Genomic DNA, 17,424 nt, shown 5'->3' with positions numbered 1-17,424 from the left:
ATAAAAATACTGGATAACAAAGGGGTCTCCAACGTTGGTAGTAAGATCATGTCAGAGAAGGATAAAATAGGATTATCGCTCCCCCAGGCCTCCAGTATGAAGCTCAGCTTTTGGCACCAGCCATGGTACCCAAAGGAGTATAGCATCCTAGTTTGGGCCTGATCTGGGACATAAGCCAGACCCCAACACTTTAGAAATGATGGTCCAGCACCACACACTGGGGAAGACAAATAAGTATGGCTTTAAGAAATTTGAAGCTCAAATAATCCCCCTTTTTAAGTTTATTTATTTATTTTGAGAGAGAGAGAGAGCAAGTGAGAGTGAGGGAGGGGCAGAAAAAGAGGGAGAGAGAGAACCCCAAGTAGGCTCCACACCAACAGCCGCATAAAATCTGACATGGGGCTCGACACGGGGCTTGAACTCATGAACCGTAAGATCATGACCTGAGTCAAAAACGAGAGTCAGATGCTTAACTGACTGAGCCACCAGGTGCCCCTTCTCTTTCTTTTCCTTTAGCCCTGTACACATTCAGAACAGGCTAGACCCATGGCACAAGTAAGGTTATCCATCAGTTGCCTAGTCAAGTGGATATTAAAGGATCTGCTGCCCAAGACTGGATTCTCTCCAACATCCAGGCCCCCAGAGTCCAGAACCAAGAATCTGTGGCTGTCTCCCCCTACCACCTGAATGGTAATCCCTTCACAGTCTCTCCTGCCTGAAAAAGAAAGAGCCATTGCTCTTTGAAGCCTAGAAGCCCATGCCTGGGAAGTGAGAGAGAATGGAAGAGACTGAGCCAGCAGGTGGAGAGCAAAAATGAAGGCAGTGGTTTCTGGGGGAGGATTCACTTTTCCCCAGATAAACAGCTGCCTGCAAACAGCCTACCCTTATATGCTTTGTTCAAGTCAGGACCCTAAAAGAGGTCTGCTTCTCACCAAGCCAAAGCCCAGATTGACAGCATCTTTTTGCTTTTCCCCAAACCTCCACTTTCTATGCCATTTGCCACCGAGGGGGGAAACATCACCCATTTTGAACAGCACGAATTTAGCACACGTGGGCATGTCTGGAAGGGGAAGCCATGTGGAGGATGGCGATGAGCTTGTCTCCAACTCCACTGACAACTCAATAAGGGGAAATTGGCATAATGCTGCACTGGAAGGCACTTGAGATAGCAAGTGAATCACAACAAAGTTTAAGACTTGCACAATACCTCCTCCCTTTCCCAAATGGCCTTATGCCCATTGTCTCATTTAGTTCAGGGGCATCCCTATCAAGTAGGGTAGATTAGGATCAACTCATCCATTTTTCATTTGGTCGCTGAGAGTTATGGAAGGCAGATGGCAACAGAGTCAGAACCATGGGTTCTGTCTGTTGGCTTTTAACTCCTTCTACACTACCTAGTATCAGCCAAGGGCTTGAGGAACTGGAATGAATAAGCAAAAGTTGAGGCATTTCCTCCTTAGTGCTTAGGACAGAGCCTGACTGTCTTGACTAGATCATACGGGGTACACTCCAGAGGTGAGGGCATGGATCTCAAGAGCTCTAAGACTGTGGATATTTGATGCTGAAGCAGAGGTGGAAGAAGAAAAAGAGGTGGGCATGGGCTTGGCAGAGCTTCCATGAAGCCTCCAAGAAAAGCCGCCAGATCTGGCCTGGTAGACAAAATCCTAGGACCCTGCAGTACTGGAAGCCCAAGCCAGTGGTTTAGTTTTCTTCACATCTTGGAAAATGGAGCATCTTATTTTTAACCTTTAAACAGAGGAGTGAGTAGCAGTGATGGACCAAGATAATGGTGAATAAAGGAGCCTCTGCAAAGCTCTAGGCAGGAATCGTGTCCACTCTGCAGAGCAGCTGGGCCCCAAGTCAGTTAGGAGTGCCTGCAGTTAGGAGCCAGAGCCTCAGGGAAGTTCAGATCCCTTGTCTTGGGACATCCCCTACTCAGTCTCCTGCTCACATCAGTCAGTGATGTTGGGAACAAATATATTGTTTGATCCAAATCCCCGAACTCCTCTGCCTCAAGCAAGGTTTTTCAGGGGAGCCTCCATAGTCTCTATACTGCATCTTGTCACTGCTAAAGTGCAGTAGTTCCCAATTTCTCAGGCAAAACCCTGACCCCTACCCTTTCTGGGGCTTACGCCTTACCTGTTCAGGAGGGCATTAAACTTAGACCCTTGTTTATCCAAAAATCTCCCCTTACCGAGTTTTCCTTGAGTATAAACTTTCTCCTTGCAATTCTTGCTTTGTCCATCAGCAGTGAACATCTAACTGTGTCAGCTTAACTACAGCCTGGCTTCAGGTCAGGAGGATTTCTTTCTATAGTGGAATCCTAAGTAACTGGCCATATTTGCATTAGGAAGGGACAGAATGGATAGATATCCATTTAAACACTAGCATCCGTAGAACATTTTCTGTACAGGAAAGGTACATGTAGCAATGATCATTGAGCAAATGATTTTAAACCTCTAATAGGTACTAAGCACTGTGGTAGGTGCTGTTCAATTGTGAACAGCCCCTACTCTCACAAAATTTATGGTAGACTTATAGACAAGGAAATCAGCAAGTACAGTGTGATGTGTGCCATGACAGAGGACGCACAGGTAATATGTGATCACATGGGTGGGAGAACAAAGTCAGACTTGGATAAGGGGGTAGTGTCAGGGAAGGCTTCCAGAAGAGGTGACGTCTAAGCAGAGATCTAAAGGGAGAGTAGTAGGTTGCCAGGAAGTAAAGGGAGGAAAGCAGTTGAGTATAGCTGGCGTAGGAGCAAAAGACTTCTAAGAAATTAAGGAAAGGAAGGTGGAAAAGTGCTTAGGGCATGACCGTGCAGAGCCTTATGAGCTATGGTAAGCAGGAGACCTTTCTCCTAATGAAAATGGAAAAGTCACTGAAGGGGATTAAGGAGGTGAGAAGTATCATCAGATTTCCACTTCAGAACATGCATTCATGCTGCTATGAGAACAAATTTAAGCAAGGAAGGGAGGATGTGTGGACAGTGTCCAGGAGGTTACTGTGGAGATCAGGCAAGAGATGGGGAACGAGAGTGGGCCATGAACCAGGATTACAAAAGTGGGGCCAGAAAGGGGAGGACAGGTTCAGGACAAAGAAACAAGCTTGCAGGATGTAGAATCATCACTCACCATGAAGAAAGGAGATATGAGAGTCAGGGCTTGTGACTGGTAGATTCTTACTAAGCAGGGTGAGGGTCAGCAGAGGAGAGGCAGGTTGGTGGGAAGAAATGCTATCTCGCAAGGGAGCCAGCAAGACATCTGAGTGGGGGTGTCCCATAGGCAGTTAGCTATGTGTGTCCAAGCTCAGAGGACAGATCTGGGCTACAGCCTGGAGTCTGGGAATCAACACATAAACTAGTAATAAAGCTAAGAGAGGGGATAAGATGACCTGGACAGAATGGGTAGGTAGAGAAGAAGGTGACTCAGAGCCCAGCCCAGAGGAAAACCACAGTGTCCGAGTTGCGTAATAAATGTCGTGCATCAGCTGCAAAGTTGGCACTGCCTAATCTTCATGACCCTGAAATTCAGGTCTGTCTCTACAAGACTCTCCCTCACCCCAACATGGGTCCCCCATAGGACACGCTTCTCCGTGTTGACTCATCAGACACTGGCTTGAGCTCGGAAGCTCCAGGCTAGTGATTAAATGTGTCCCTTATATATCTCCTACTACAAATTGCAAATCACGTAGGATAAGTACATAAGCGTACAAGGATGTACTTCTGCATCAGGGACCCACAGACTTAGGTGTACATAAACATCCCTGCACATAAACGCACCCACACACCCTACAGTCTGGATTAGGTCATTTATGTCTACTCAAATGGAACATTAGAAGTGACTTTGAACTACAGGTTTTCCCCTAAAAAAACAAAAACAAACAAACAAACAAACAAACAAACAAACAAACAAAAAACACTGGCCTAATAAGCAGTTACAACAGGAGGAAAAAGAATAAAACGTTTGTAGAGATTCTTCTTTATGTCTTATTCCATGATCAAATTTAATCCTCATGGCTAACCTGTAAAATGGGTTTTAGAATCCCAAAGGGATGAAGACCAAAATGTTCTCCTGTGCCTCCATGGGACAATAGCTTTTATTCTGGAGAAGGGAGAGTAGGAAAAGATTCTAACAGAATCTTTGGCATATGTATGATATACAGGTTGACTTCCTTTATTCATTTAAGAAATATTCATCACTGTCCTACTATGTACCTGGAGGCAAGAGTCGACCAAATACACGTAAATATAGAGCATTCCTTAATTAGGGTCCTGTTTACACTCATGATGGGCTGTAATCATTTTTGTGGGACTGTCTGATTGAGCCTCCTTAGAGAAGGGCTGTCATAGCTGCTTGTCAGAGATAGATGAAGTCCTTGAATTGAAGGCTTCTGTGGGAATTACAGTCTTCCATTTTCCAGAAAGGCCACCACTGTTCTTTACTTCAGCTAACAAGAGATTACCTTTCACAACTGAGCTACAAATGGGGGCCTAATTGATGAATTTGCTAATAGTCTTCCCTTTATAGTGGCATTAGCCTAGTTGGGTCTTAGCTGTACCTCCCTCGGGTGAGGCCTCACACACAGTGATATATTCTGCTAGATTTATGGCTAAGAGGACAGGGAGTTTAACTCAGTAATTAAACATCCAATTTGCCACATGAGCCTGGGAAATATCTCCATCCTCCCTCTTCCTTTTGCCTGTGCCTCAGTTTCTCTCGGTGGGAACGGGGCGGGGGGAGTTATCAATCCACCCAGTAACCAACAGGTAGGAGTTTCTCTCTTCTTAGCCGCAAGGCTTGTGAAGGGCACAGAGAAGTCTGTGATAATGGGCCTTCCCTCAAAAGGTCTGCAATCAAGCATGATTGAGACTCTCACATCCCCCATTTCTCTCACATTGTTAGGGACCCAGTGAGGTTTCCATTTCATTCTTAAGATGTTGCCAAACACCTGCTTCCTAGAGCTTGGAGTGGGGTAGGCCAGGCTGTGGGTCCCTCTTGTAACTGAAGCACTTCACTTGAGGACTAGTGGCCCCTGGGAGGGGGCTGCTAAAGAGCCTTGTCTTCAGTTGTCTTCATGGCTCTGGCAGGCTGACCTGAAAATGAATTGGTGATTCAATGATTGTATGACCTGAATCAAAGACGCCCTCCCCTGGCCACTGTGCTCCATCCAGCTCTACTGAAACTGGTTCCCTGACATTGGTGGTAAAGACCCTTTATTCATCCACTCCCCCTTTGGGATGGCACTAGATAAGCCCAGATTACAAATAACAGCTAATCTTTCTTGAGCATTTACCATGTGCCAGACACATGCTTTTCGTGAAATAACCCATTTAATCCTCATAATAACTCAATGGGATAAAGTGCTATTACCATATCATAGATGATGGGCCAAGGCACAGACGATGATGGTAACTTGCGCAGCAGGCTGATAAGCTGAGATCCGACCCCAGGCGTGCCAGTCCCAAGGGCTGCACACTTCCTGTCACACAGAACTGCCTCAGGGGAGAAGTCAGTGGCCCACATGATTTAATTGTTTGGAAGGCACCAAGAAAATCCTTATCCCTCCTGCCCTCCAGAATTGCCCCTCAAATAAGCTGGTAATGGGCTCACAACTCTACCCCCAAAATAATTCCTCTGGCAACGACAAAGCAAATCTCCTGGGAGGATGAGGGGATCTAATACATGGAGCCTGGTACTGACAGGCTCCAATTAGCTATAGTCCCTTTCTCCTGCATGGAAGTGTATCACTTCCTTCCCAGATTCCCAAAACCTTCAGTGGGTGGGAGCTGGTGTAGGGCAAAGACGAGAATAAGCTTGAGGTTGGTGATGTGGATAAAAAAAGGAGAGAGGCCTGAGTCAACAGCAGAGCACATTCCAAGTCTGAGAATACCCCAACTCAGCTACTTTCTGGCTCTACAACTGACCACCGCAGATTCCCATTTCTTCAACTGCAAAATAGAAGTAGAAGGAGTTGCATTGTAATCTTGTTGTGTAAATCAAATACGGTGATGCTTACAAAGTACTTAACACTCTCCAATGCACAGTACAGACATTAAGATGGCAGCTCTTGTTTTAATTATTGCTACTGCACAAGGAAGGAAGGCCTGATAAAGACACTGAGAAGTCCATGGGCAAGGTGGACCGCTGAGTGAGCGGGAGGAAAGAGACTTGAAGGAGGGAGACTACCTTCATCGACTTTGCAACTACTCTGAGGCCTTTATGTATTAATTCAGTCATTTGTCAGCCGTTTCAGCTCAGACCTACTGTATGTGGACACTGTGTCAGATGACGTTGTGGGTTGAACCAAGCTGAATCAAGTCTCCCTCCCCCAAAAAGTCCTAACCCCTATTGCCTAGGAATATGACTTATTTGGAAATAAGCTCTTTGCAGATGTAATCAAGTTCAAATGAGGTCTTACTAGATTAGGGTGGGCTCTGGTCCAGTATGAGTGGTGTCCTTTTAAGAAGAAGAAATACAGACACACACACGGGAGAAACCTATGTGAAGATGAAGGCAGAGACTGCAGCAATGTGTCTACAAGCCAAGGAATATTGAACATAGCTGGCAACAGCTAGGAGCTGGGGAAGGATCAAGAAACAAGCTCCCCCTAAGAGCCTTCAGAAGGAACTGACCCTGTTAGCATCTGGATCTCAGACTTGTGGCCTCCAGAACTGCCAGAGAGTACACCTCTGTTGTTTTAAGCCAGCCTGTTTGTGGTTCTTTGTCACAGCAGCCCTAGAAAATAAACATAAGCAATAAAATTACCAAGATACATTTAAAAAACAAAGTTCTTGTTCTGGAATCTTTGCTATTCATTTCACCCCCCAGAAGAGGCTGGATGAGAGTCCAGGTTTAATCCAATGGCCTTGGGTCTGGCTTCCAAAGAGGCATACTTTGTTAAACAAGAACTTCTCCTCTGGCCCACCAATTAGGACTCCAGGCTGGAGGATAAGGATATCTTACAGGAGTAGGCGGTGTGGAATAAGGATTGTCCCAGCCACAAGTCATATCAGGTCCCTGCCACCCACAGGGCATCGCATTGAGGACTGTGAAAAATGAGGACTGCAGGGTGGTGGTGGCAGCAGAAAAAGAAACCCTGGAAAACGAAAGGTGGGGGTGAAGTCTTGTTTTCAATTTCTTCCAAAGCCACCATTCCTCACATCTCCTTTTGATATCTCCATTCTTCCTCTTCATAGTTTAAGTTTCTACTCTGGTCCCTCAGATGCCTTCATAGCCTGGTAGGCTGGAGAAGAGAAAGCACAGGTCTTGGTGGCTAGAAAACTAGAGTTTGAATCCCAGTTCTACCACTCACTATTTGTGGGATGTTAGGTAAGTAACACTAACTGTCTGTGTGTCTGTGCTTTGGCTTTTTCATCTGTACAATAGGGATAGTATGTAACTCATATATGTTATGTATGTACATCTGACATACATTGTATAATGCATGTGTGTATGTATGTAATGCACAATAGTATACATTGACCAAGATGATATATGCCAAAGCATTTTAAACATCATGTGAAAAGGAAAGAGATCTCATTATTCACAGTTCCTAGATCTTATGTACAGAAACTCTGGTTTTAGATATCACGTATCAGGACATACTACAAAATTAGCACAAAAATATAAAAACAATAAATCAGATGCTATGTTTAAAGGACCAATGCCAGTGTACAAATGCCAACATATAAATGGCTTTGACCTAGGAGTAAACCAGTCTCAACACCAGCACTCAAGATCTCTGTGATACTGGACAAGATTTTCCATCTTGTAGTTTAAATGATTTGTGTTTCCATCCAGCTCTAAGTTTCTATGATTTTATGAAAAAGTGCACATCAAGCTGTTTGCTCTTATAAAATTACACTTTAAAAAAACTCTTTACTTATGGGTCACCCATTACAAATCTGGGGAAAGCTGTGATGCTTGAGGGAATTCTAATAACAAGTGAAGCAGAAAAGCCATTTGATGTGTGAAATATCCAATGGGCTGGATAACACTGGAAAGGTAAGTTTTCTTGAACAATCCTCTCCTGGTTATTCATATGAGAAGGCTAATGTCAGAATATCAGAGACTGGGTTGGAATACCTTGGAACAAAAGCCAGTAAAGAGGGTGAGACAGCCCTAATACAGCCCAAAATGCAAAAACCACCGGCCAGCTTTTATCTCCTTTTAGAATAATATGAACAAAGGTGACTCGGATTACACTAGAAGAGATTGAGCCCCACTTAAGGAAGAACTTCCTTCTGAGATACATAAGTATGGAGAAATCACCTTCTCTAAAACTTTTCTAAAAAAAATTTTTTTTAATGTTCATTTCTTTTTTGAGAGAGAGACAGAGTGACAGAGCATGAGCAGGGGAGGGACAGAGAGAGACACACACAGAATCTGAAGCAGGCTCCAGGCTCTGAGCTGTCAGCACAGAGCCCAACACGGGGCTTGAACCCATGAACCATGAGATCATGACCTGAGCCAAAGTCGGGTGCTTAACTGACTGAACCACCCAGGCACCCCTAAAACTTTTCAATGAGAGACCCAGCAGCCAACTTTGTGTCCTGGGTGAAGTGTGTGCAGCAGCAGAAGCAAGGACAGAGCGACCCTTTGAGAACTTTTTGCTTGTGTTCTCTCCATGCTTTTTCCCAGTCAGTTCACAATGGCACATAACGCCTGCATTTCACACAACACAATCCGGCTTCCAGTTACCTTGGCAGTTCACATGTTGTCATGCTGCCGACTTTTCCTCTGCTGGCACACTAGACTCCAAGGTGTAAGTACTGTTTTTACAGATGTTTGCATGTTCCACACTGGTGTGTGATAATCACTTTGCATTTCAGTTAGCAAAGAGGAAATGAAACCCACTCCTGAATTGGAGACAAGAGTGTTGTGTTTCACCCTCGTTGACAGCCAAAAGCCAATTTAGGACTCTCTGAAAAGCCGAATTTCCCTGGGGGGAGGGGAGCACGGGGCAGGGGTGGGGGGTGGGATATGGGTATCTTCTTAATGCTCCTGAGCTTGCTTAAGGATTGAAATTGGTGTTTGCTGAGGGAGGAAAAATCAATGTGGATTATGGTTTATGGATCACTTCAGCTGGAGAAGCAAGCAAGTGGGAGAGCTCATCCAGTTTGCACTTTTTCAGCAAGACTCCTACAAGCTAGCAGGCTAATAGCATAAACACCTATCCAGAGCTCACCACATTCTAAACCCTTTGCGCGAATTAATTCACTTAATTATCATGACAATTTGATGAGGCCGGAGAGGTTACGCTCAACATAACACATCTACTAAGTTCAGAGCTGGATTTTAAGCCAAGCAGTCTGGTTCCAGAGCTGGCATGGTAAGTTAGCTTTCACACTCTTTGGAAGGAGATGTGAATACAGACCATCCTCAAAGAAGTGGGGCTGGATACTGCTTCCTCTTCTCTTCCTCCTCAATTCCCTGACTTTTGTGCTATGGGACCACACACTTCAGCTGAAAGGAACTTCCCAAGGAGAGGGATCCCTTAGCCACATACATACACCATGTCAGAAGTCAGCTCTGTGCTTATATAACACTAACCCCCTTGTCCCATTGCAGGATTTTTCCCAACCCATAATTATTATCACTCCCTGGGCCAGTAAGTCAATAGAACATTTAAAAAAAAAAAACAAAACAAAACAGTCTCCAAAATGACTCCTTTGCTAAAACTCTTTTCTCACCCCTAGGGCTCTCCTCTGAGGTGCTAAAACCCCAATCAGGGAGTCATCACCATAAATAATGCATCAGGCTTTCACTAAGAATCAGTAAAGCAAGGAGCAGCTCAGAAAAGTCCATTATCCCCCCATGGTTCGTAATTGGGCATTGTGATTAATCCATTTATCTGCTATTCAGATGAACACCCCATAGTAAGAGTCAGTAATTACAGAATATTGAATAGGTACATGAATAGCCAAAATGTACCCATGCTTTGAGTTACTGCGGCAACTTGATTCCCAGAATCTTTAGTCATTTTGAGTTTTAAAGGTCCGCAACATTAGCAGAGAGGTGAGAGATAGGAAGCCCAATTTTCAGAATATCCTGAGTGGCTAAAACCCAGAAAGCTCATGAGCTTGCTTGTACATAATCACATGAATCAGCTCACATTCAACAATTTATCAACATTTATTATCTGCTATGTGTCGGGCACAGTGTTAAGAACAGGGTATACCAAAGAAAAGTTCTGAAGAGACAGACATATAAAAAGCCAATCATCTTGTAATAAGAAAAGTGAGATGTGTGTTAAGAACACAGAAGAAGAATGAGTACTCACTCCCCAAGAGGGTGGAGGATCAATGCAGATCTGGGAAGGCTGCCCAGAGGAAATGACCTTTGAATTGAATCTTGCAGGTTAAGGAAGATTTTTTTTCCAGAGAAGAAGGGAAAAGAGCATCCCAGGCAGAGGGACAAGTATGCACAAAAGTATTCGGGCAGAAAGTGATCTGTACAGAGAATTGCATAGGACAGGCATTAAAGGACTTTGTGTACTATGCTAGGGGAACTGGACTTTTATCTTGTATCCTGTATTCAGTAGGGCAACATGGTAAGACTTTAAAGAGATGTGTGAGCATGAGAAGTTTGGTGCTTTTGAAAACCCACTGAGCGATGATAATGAGGCTGGATTGGAGAAGGAGACCAACAGTTGAGAGGCTACTGCCTTAGTGAGGGCAAAAGTGAAGATGACCTGCCTCAGGCACTGGGAGAGAACCGAAAAGGATAGTGGGATGGAACAGTCTGACTAAAGGCTTTGCAGACATTTCAGAAGGCCATATCAGAAAGTTTCTGATGATAGGTGGGGAGCAGAGGTGACAATGCGTTTAGTTGAGGAGGAGAAGCCTATCAAGTAGCTGGACAAAGTGTAAATGATACGGATATCGCTTCATGTATGTTATGTTCCAGGGACTGTCACGGTATTTCCTTATATCCTCTGCCTACCCTCCACCATAAGGGAAATTGGCTCAAGTTAAAGGGGACTGAGGCACTCAGTGCCACCCAGAAGGTACTCTGCCCACTAAGCCTGTGCCCCTAGTGTTCCCACTGCCCTAGCTCTGAACTTCACTTATTGAGGGAGGCTTTGCTTACAACGTAAATAGCTTTATTCTTCACTTTTTCCTTCCTGTCTAACAATTCAAATGTCTTTCCCTGTCTTTACCTTGTGAAAAACACCTTCTCCCATCATCCTTGCCTACCCCCAACATTGTATCTCTCCCTTCCAAAGTATCTCTATTCTCCCCATTCCTTACCCACTCCTATTCACACATGACATCTTTTTAGAAGTAGCAAGTGTGGGGCAAAGGGCAGTGAATCAGAAGTGAGGGCAATCTGGAGTGCCTGGATGGCTCAGTTGGTTAAGCATTCGATTTTGGCTCAGGTCATGATCTCCAGATAGTGAGTTCAAGCCCTGTGTTGGGCTCTGTGCTGATAACTCAGAGCCTGGAGCCTGCTTAACTTCCTATGTCTCCCTTTCTCTCTTCCCATTCGCTACTCACACTCTGTCTCTGTCTCTCTGTCTCTCTCTCAAAAATAATAAACATTAAAAATTAAAAAAAAAAAGAAGTGAGGACAGTCTGTGTTCCAAGACTGTCCTAGCTGACCAGGTGACTTTCAGAAACTGCTTGATCTCTCAGCCACAGTGTCCTCAGTTATAAAATGGGGATATGAAATGAATACTAACCTTTGCTTACCTCACAGGATTATTATAAGAGGAAAAGAGATAAAGTGCTTGCAAACAACACCAACAGAAAGTAGGAAAAGTGCTACAGAATTATCTGGATTGTTGGGCACTACTGACCACCAGACAGTGAGTTGCTTACAGGCAGGGGCCTGGTTGTCTTCATCTTTCAATCTGGAGTACCTAATTATTTCTAGTACAGAGTCAGTGTTTGATAAACACATTGAATTAACGACAAGGACCACTACCACCACCAACACACACACACACACACACACACACACACACACACACACACACACACAGGTGTCCTTCCTCTCTCTCCCACCATAATGCAGGCAAACCCATAATACCTCCGCTTTTGGAACTACTGCTCTAGTCCTGGTGTGTTCCAAAAACAGCAAGTTCCTGGAGGAAAACCAAGTGATTGTCACGCGCCTGGATGCCTCCACTGGGCACATTTGACCAAGTCTGAATTCCTCCCCTTCTCAAGGGAAGTTGCTAAGAACTGAACCCCAGAATCCCTTTCCTCCAAGGAGCCCAGCTGGGTCTTTCCTTACCCCCTCCCACCTTTGTGCCAGGCATGCGACGTGTTTTTTTTTTTTTTCTTTGCAGGAGCTCAGCCGCCTCTACTGCTGTTTTCATTGATGCCTTGAGCAGACCTGGCATGTGCAACTGCTGAGAAGGGGGGGGGGGGGGGGAGCGTGGAGCCGCGGGGGAAGCAAGTAAAAATAGCCTGGCGCGCACCGCTCTGCCTGCTCTGGACGCCTTTAACCCTGGCCAAGGTGGGGAGCTCAGCAGCCACCACAGCACACTGCTGAACCTGGCAGGGGTCTGCATCCAGACCCCGTACAACAGCTGGGGTGCGGGGGCTTAGAGACCCGTGAAAACTTTTTTTTTTTAGAAACCCAGAGGTGGGGGGAGGGAAGAGCAGGAGAAAGCTGTTTCTTGCTTCTGGCACTCCAGCCACCTGGCTGCAGGGACTGCTATGTGCCCACTGGTCCAACACTTTACAGAAGTGCAGCCTTGACTCGGAGCTATTTTTAGCAACCTCTTCCGCGGGTGGGCGATCAGAGGGAGGAGTGTAAGGGGATTGGGAAGGCTAGCTCTCTGCTGTGAGGCTAGGCGCCTTTGCGGGTGGAGAAGAGGAAGTGTCGAGGGGATAAGCATGCTGGCTTTGCCCTAACTCAAGGAGACAGCGTTAGCTGCTGAATGCCCTACTGCTTTCAAGCCCCTGAGCGTGTTTGTTTTTCGAAATCGACAATTGCCAGATGCATGCTGCTTCTAATCTCTCAGAGAATTGGGATTTTAAAAGCGTTGCTGCCTATTGCTATGGGGTAAAGGTTAGCTGCAGTTAAGACCTTACCGAAGATCGGAAGGGTCTCTGCATCGTTTTGCATTCCAGCAAGACAGAGGGACAATCCCCGTGCCACACCTCCATCCCCGCCTCACGCTGCATATGGGTAACCATATGTGAAATGTACGGCAGCCCCACCAGACACCCGGCTATTAATAGAGCCCGGGAGTTTGCTCTCTGTCTTTTTCCTGCCACCGAGTAAGGGATGATCTTCACACACATACCCCACTCCGCCCCCACCTCGGCGCACCGTTTCTCCAGGAAGGTAAGGGGGCTGCCCACGCTGATCCCCTTCGTGACTACAGGTGCCTAGAGCCTACGGACTAGTCCAGTTGTAACGACAGCAGGGTCACTGCGAGGCCAGGGAACACAGCCTCCAGTCTTGGGACGCAAAACCCAGCAAGGCTCTTTGCGTCTCTGGGCCAACTCGAGAGTAGAGAAAGGGCAGCTATTGGGCTGCCGAAGGCGAGGGGGGCAAGAGCGCAATCTGAAGAGCTAGAGTGGCCTCCTCCAAAGCCGCTGCGGGACGAATGGCTGTAGACCCATTTCTCCCCTGCAGCCCGCGGCGCGCAGCCCCCACCCGGCGCGGGCTTGGCTGCGGCAGGAGCGGGCGCTGTCCCTGGTTCTGAAGGTGGCCGCGACCAGAGCTCCCTCCCCGGGTTTAGCGCCCCAAGGCGGTTCAAACATTCCAGGGTGTGCAGACCTCTCTCCGGCCCAGATCTGAGCGGGAGGGTCTGTTGGTGGTGCCCAAGTCCCACCACCCGCTCGGTGTGGCCCCACCGCGGCCCGGAGCTCTCCGCGGTGCTGCGGGGACCGAGAGCTGGGGGGACTGACTTGAGCCTGAAGGGTAAAGCTCAGGCAGCGTCTGGAGATGGTCAAGGCACCGCAGGGAGCCTCCTGGTCCCAGGATCACCCACCCCAGCTTTGCACGAAGCTGGGACTCTGGACCCCTAATGAAGCCCAGAGGAGAGAGCAGGGGAGCGCTGCTGCCCAGGGTTTGGGACTTGGGGAAAGAGAAGCGAGCAGCGGGTGGCAGGAGAGGGAGATGGGGTGAGAGCGATTCTTTTGCATTTTCAAAAGGGAGGGGACCTGAGACATGCACTGGCTTTTCCCCCAACACACATACACACACACACACACACACACACACACACACACGGCCGGCAGAAGCAAGCGGGATGGAGCCGGGGAAAGTTTGGCACTAGGTGCTGAGCAGCGGCGGCGGTGGCGGCGGCGGCAGCGACAGCGGCGGCGGCGCGGTGGTCCGGGGTGGGCTGCCGGGGTCGCCGAGAGCCCCGGCCCTCTCGCCTCCTTACCTCGGTGTTCTCGGCAGCGTTCTCCGCCATTTTCCTCCTTAGGAGCAGGCAGCGGGAGGAGTGTTTCATGCCCATAAGAGCCAGCAAGGGTTTGATGACACAGAGATAGTAGAGAAAGAGAGAGCTGGTGTAGCTTTAAAAGAGAGAGAGAGAGAGAGAGAGAGAGAGAGAGAGAGAGAGAGAGAGAATGGGAGGAAAAAAAAAAAAACCAACCCAGCCCCTCTGCTGGAGCGTCAGCCGATACAATCAACTACGGTTGAGTCTTTTCTGCAGTCTCCACTTTGTTTTATTTTCCTCCCGTCTCATCTGCTTCGGATTCCTTCACACAGTTTCAAGTTCTTCTCGCGCACCCGACCCCCTCCCCGCCCCTCTCCACCCGCGCTGCGGGCTAGGCTGGAGGGAGGCAGCCCCGAAGGCTTCGCGGCAGCGGCGGCGTCTCTTCTCCTGGCTGCTCGCAAAGTCCGGCCGGCCGGAGGCAGCCACCAACTCCTCTCAACTTCTGCCGATCGGCTGGGCGAAGCAACACGCTTCCTGCGCGTCTCTCCTAGGGGCTGAGCCGGGTGAGTGGGGGCGGGGTAGGAGGTTCGGTAGAGCGAGCGGCGGCTGGGCGCAGACGGAGGGCCCCCAGCGCCCCCGGGCCCTCCGCCTCCTCCAGGCTCCAGGGGTCTTTTGGCCGCCTCCACCCCCAGGCGGCGCGGACAACTTGCGCGGGGGCAAAGGGCGGCGTGGACGCTGCAAGGCCACGCGGGAGACTCGATGAAAGCAGGCGCCGGAGCTGGGCTCTTGCAGGTTCTTAGACCCGGGTGTATGTCCTCCCACCGAGGACAAGCTCTGGGCAAGATTGGGCCATAGTTACCTCGCCCCCATCCCACCCCACCCCCAACTTCCCAGATCCTCTGTCAATTCTTGGTTCCTTCCTTGGCGAATTATGGTTTCAGGAGCGAAGGGGTGGGTGTCTGGATGAGGGAGGGTCCTTAACTCCTTCAACTCTAAGGCTAAGTGTGCTATCATCTCTCCTTTTCTCCCACTGTCCCCGTCCAGGCACTTGGGGCTCCAAGCTTCTCTCAGGTTGAGAGGTCGGGCCAAAGGTTCAGCCAGAGGTGGCTCGGAAGAGACCATAGGAGAAAGTCAAATGGCTGAGCCCACAGTCCTGTTCCCCTTACCCTAGTCTTCCCCGGCAGCCCCCTGCCCACACATTTCTCTTCTCCCTCCTCACCCCTCCCCCACGGTCACCAGATTTTGAAGTCCCTTTTATGGGAGAGAGGGAGGATGTCACGTACCCATTAGGATTCTCTTGATCCTTTTTTAAGGGAGTTTGGGCGGCAGCAGGGGGTGTGAATTTTTATACAATGCATTCCTGTCTTCACTTTGAGAGCTTCTTTTTCTCTGTCTTACTGGCCATCTGTCAGGCGGGTGGGAAATAGAACGGGGGGGGGGGGCACTCTGTCTCTCCCTTTGCAACAGGCCACTCAGGCTGGACTCCTTCAAAGACAGCTGCACTTTCAAGCTTTCAACCCACAAGTCAAGGACAGGGACCTAAAAGATACATGCTCCTTGAACACCCTGGCTCTCTTCACTTCATCCCTGTACTTGCATCGGGAGATCAGTTCTGCATGCGTGCCCTATTTGTTTTATCACCTTTGACAGCCAGGAAATGTGAGCCTGGTTGTCCTCAGCTAACCTCAGGGTCCATTGAAGAAATGGACCAGAATCTAAAAATGCCTCCATCACCTGGTCCTAGGGGAAAGAGAAGATGCATTGCAATAATTGGAGGAAGGAGAGGAGGAGTGGAGAGTAAAAAGAGTGAAAAGATAATGGGCAACAGGCTTGAGTTATTGGGCATGTGTGCATGTGTGTGCATGTTATATGTGTTTGGGAAAGAGCGAATGTAAATGAAAGAATGAGCCTAACTCCTTAACCTTTTTCTTACTCAGACCACAGACCTTGACTAGTATTGGGGGTGAGGAAGCAGAATCTTTGGCAACACCTACTTGGTCATCCTCCTTCCCTTTCACACATGCAGAAAGCTGTAGGGGGGTGAATGAGATGAATCTAAGGAATGACTTTTACCCTCTTGACCCCCATTTTCTCTAAGCAGCTTTCTCAGAAACAACAGATTTGAGACATCTCATCCTCTACAAAGAGGGTCTCAGTACTATTACAATCAATGAAAATCAGAAAGGAAAGGATCCTCACAGCTCTTTGGTCCAGTTCTCTCATTTTACAAATAAGTACCCTGAGATCAGAAAAAGGAGGCCATTTGTCCATGATCCTTCAGCCAGCTGAGGGAGCATCTGAGAGAAGCTCCCCAGCCTCCTGACTTTCAGCTTTACACTTTTCTCCCACCCTGTTTCTGCCTGTGCAGTGCATCCATTCTGTGACTAACCAGGGAGGAGGGGAGCAGAGACAAGCTCCCACCGAAATAGGCTGCTGCCTGTGCGTGATTATGTTGCTATGAGAACCTCAGTGGGTGTGTTTCCTCCGTTCTCTGTTGAAATCTTTTGCTTGGCTTGGCTTCTCCCCAAGCACAGACACAGCTCCCCTTAGAATGAGGAGTGGAGAGGCTGATATGGAGAGCTGCATTCTCCTGGCAAGAGTTTTCTATTCCAACCCATCCAATGCAGGCCCAGCCTGAGGCTGTGAGTGAGAACCATAGGCCACCATGGTAGTTCCACAATGGCTAGAGTGAGTAGTCTTGAAAGCGAACAGTCCAGTCCTCTGTTGAGCCACCTTGGAGCAGAGAGTTGTTCCTGCTGTGTTCCCACCTAATTACAAATTCACAAGCAAAAGAATTGTTACTTTAAGAGACTAAGTTTTGGGATGCCTTGTTACACAGCAAAAGATTACCTGAACACTCACGTCCTAGGGTTGTGAGAATTGATGATGTGTGAAAAGTGCCTAGCACATAGTAGGCATCCCCACTACCCCACCATTCACAGGAATTCAGTCTTTCTCCATCTCTTTTGCATAAGTATGTTAGCACAGCTCTTACAATATTAAGAGAATTCCACAAAGAATTTACTGGATATCTGTTATATGCCTAGCTCATTAATAGGCACTGGGCTTGAC

General features: G+C 47.8%; 1 protein-coding gene across 3 annotated transcripts in view; it reads right to left on the bottom strand.

Annotated features, from left to right (window-relative positions):
- The window catches only part of PRMT8 (protein arginine methyltransferase 8), a 97,202-nt gene extending 81,664 nt beyond the window's left edge, over positions 1-15,538 (bottom strand). Inside the window, exons 1-2 of one of the 3 annotated variants that reach the window (XM_053225730.1) lie at positions 7,153-8,196; positions 6,635-6,737 (exon numbers count right to left, since the gene is read on the bottom strand). Coding sequence is in view for 2 of the 3 variants with exons in the window: in XM_053225731.1 (XP_053081706.1) it covers positions 14,356-14,430 (75 nt within the window). In the remaining variant the exon portion in view is untranslated. Of the gene's footprint in view, positions 1-6,634; positions 6,738-7,152; positions 8,197-14,355 lie in introns of those variants that run through there. The other 2 variants (XM_053225731.1, XM_027074066.2) reach the window with 2 other exon arrangements.
- Between the last annotated feature and the right edge of the window lie 1,886 nt (positions 15,539-17,424).

The sequence above is a fragment of the Acinonyx jubatus genome, chromosome B4 (genome assembly GCF_027475565.1).
Source record: "Acinonyx jubatus isolate Ajub_Pintada_27869175 chromosome B4, VMU_Ajub_asm_v1.0, whole genome shotgun sequence".
NCBI lineage: Eukaryota > Metazoa > Chordata > Mammalia > Carnivora > Felidae > Acinonyx > Acinonyx jubatus.
This window is presented reverse-complemented; position numbering and strand designations above follow the sequence as displayed.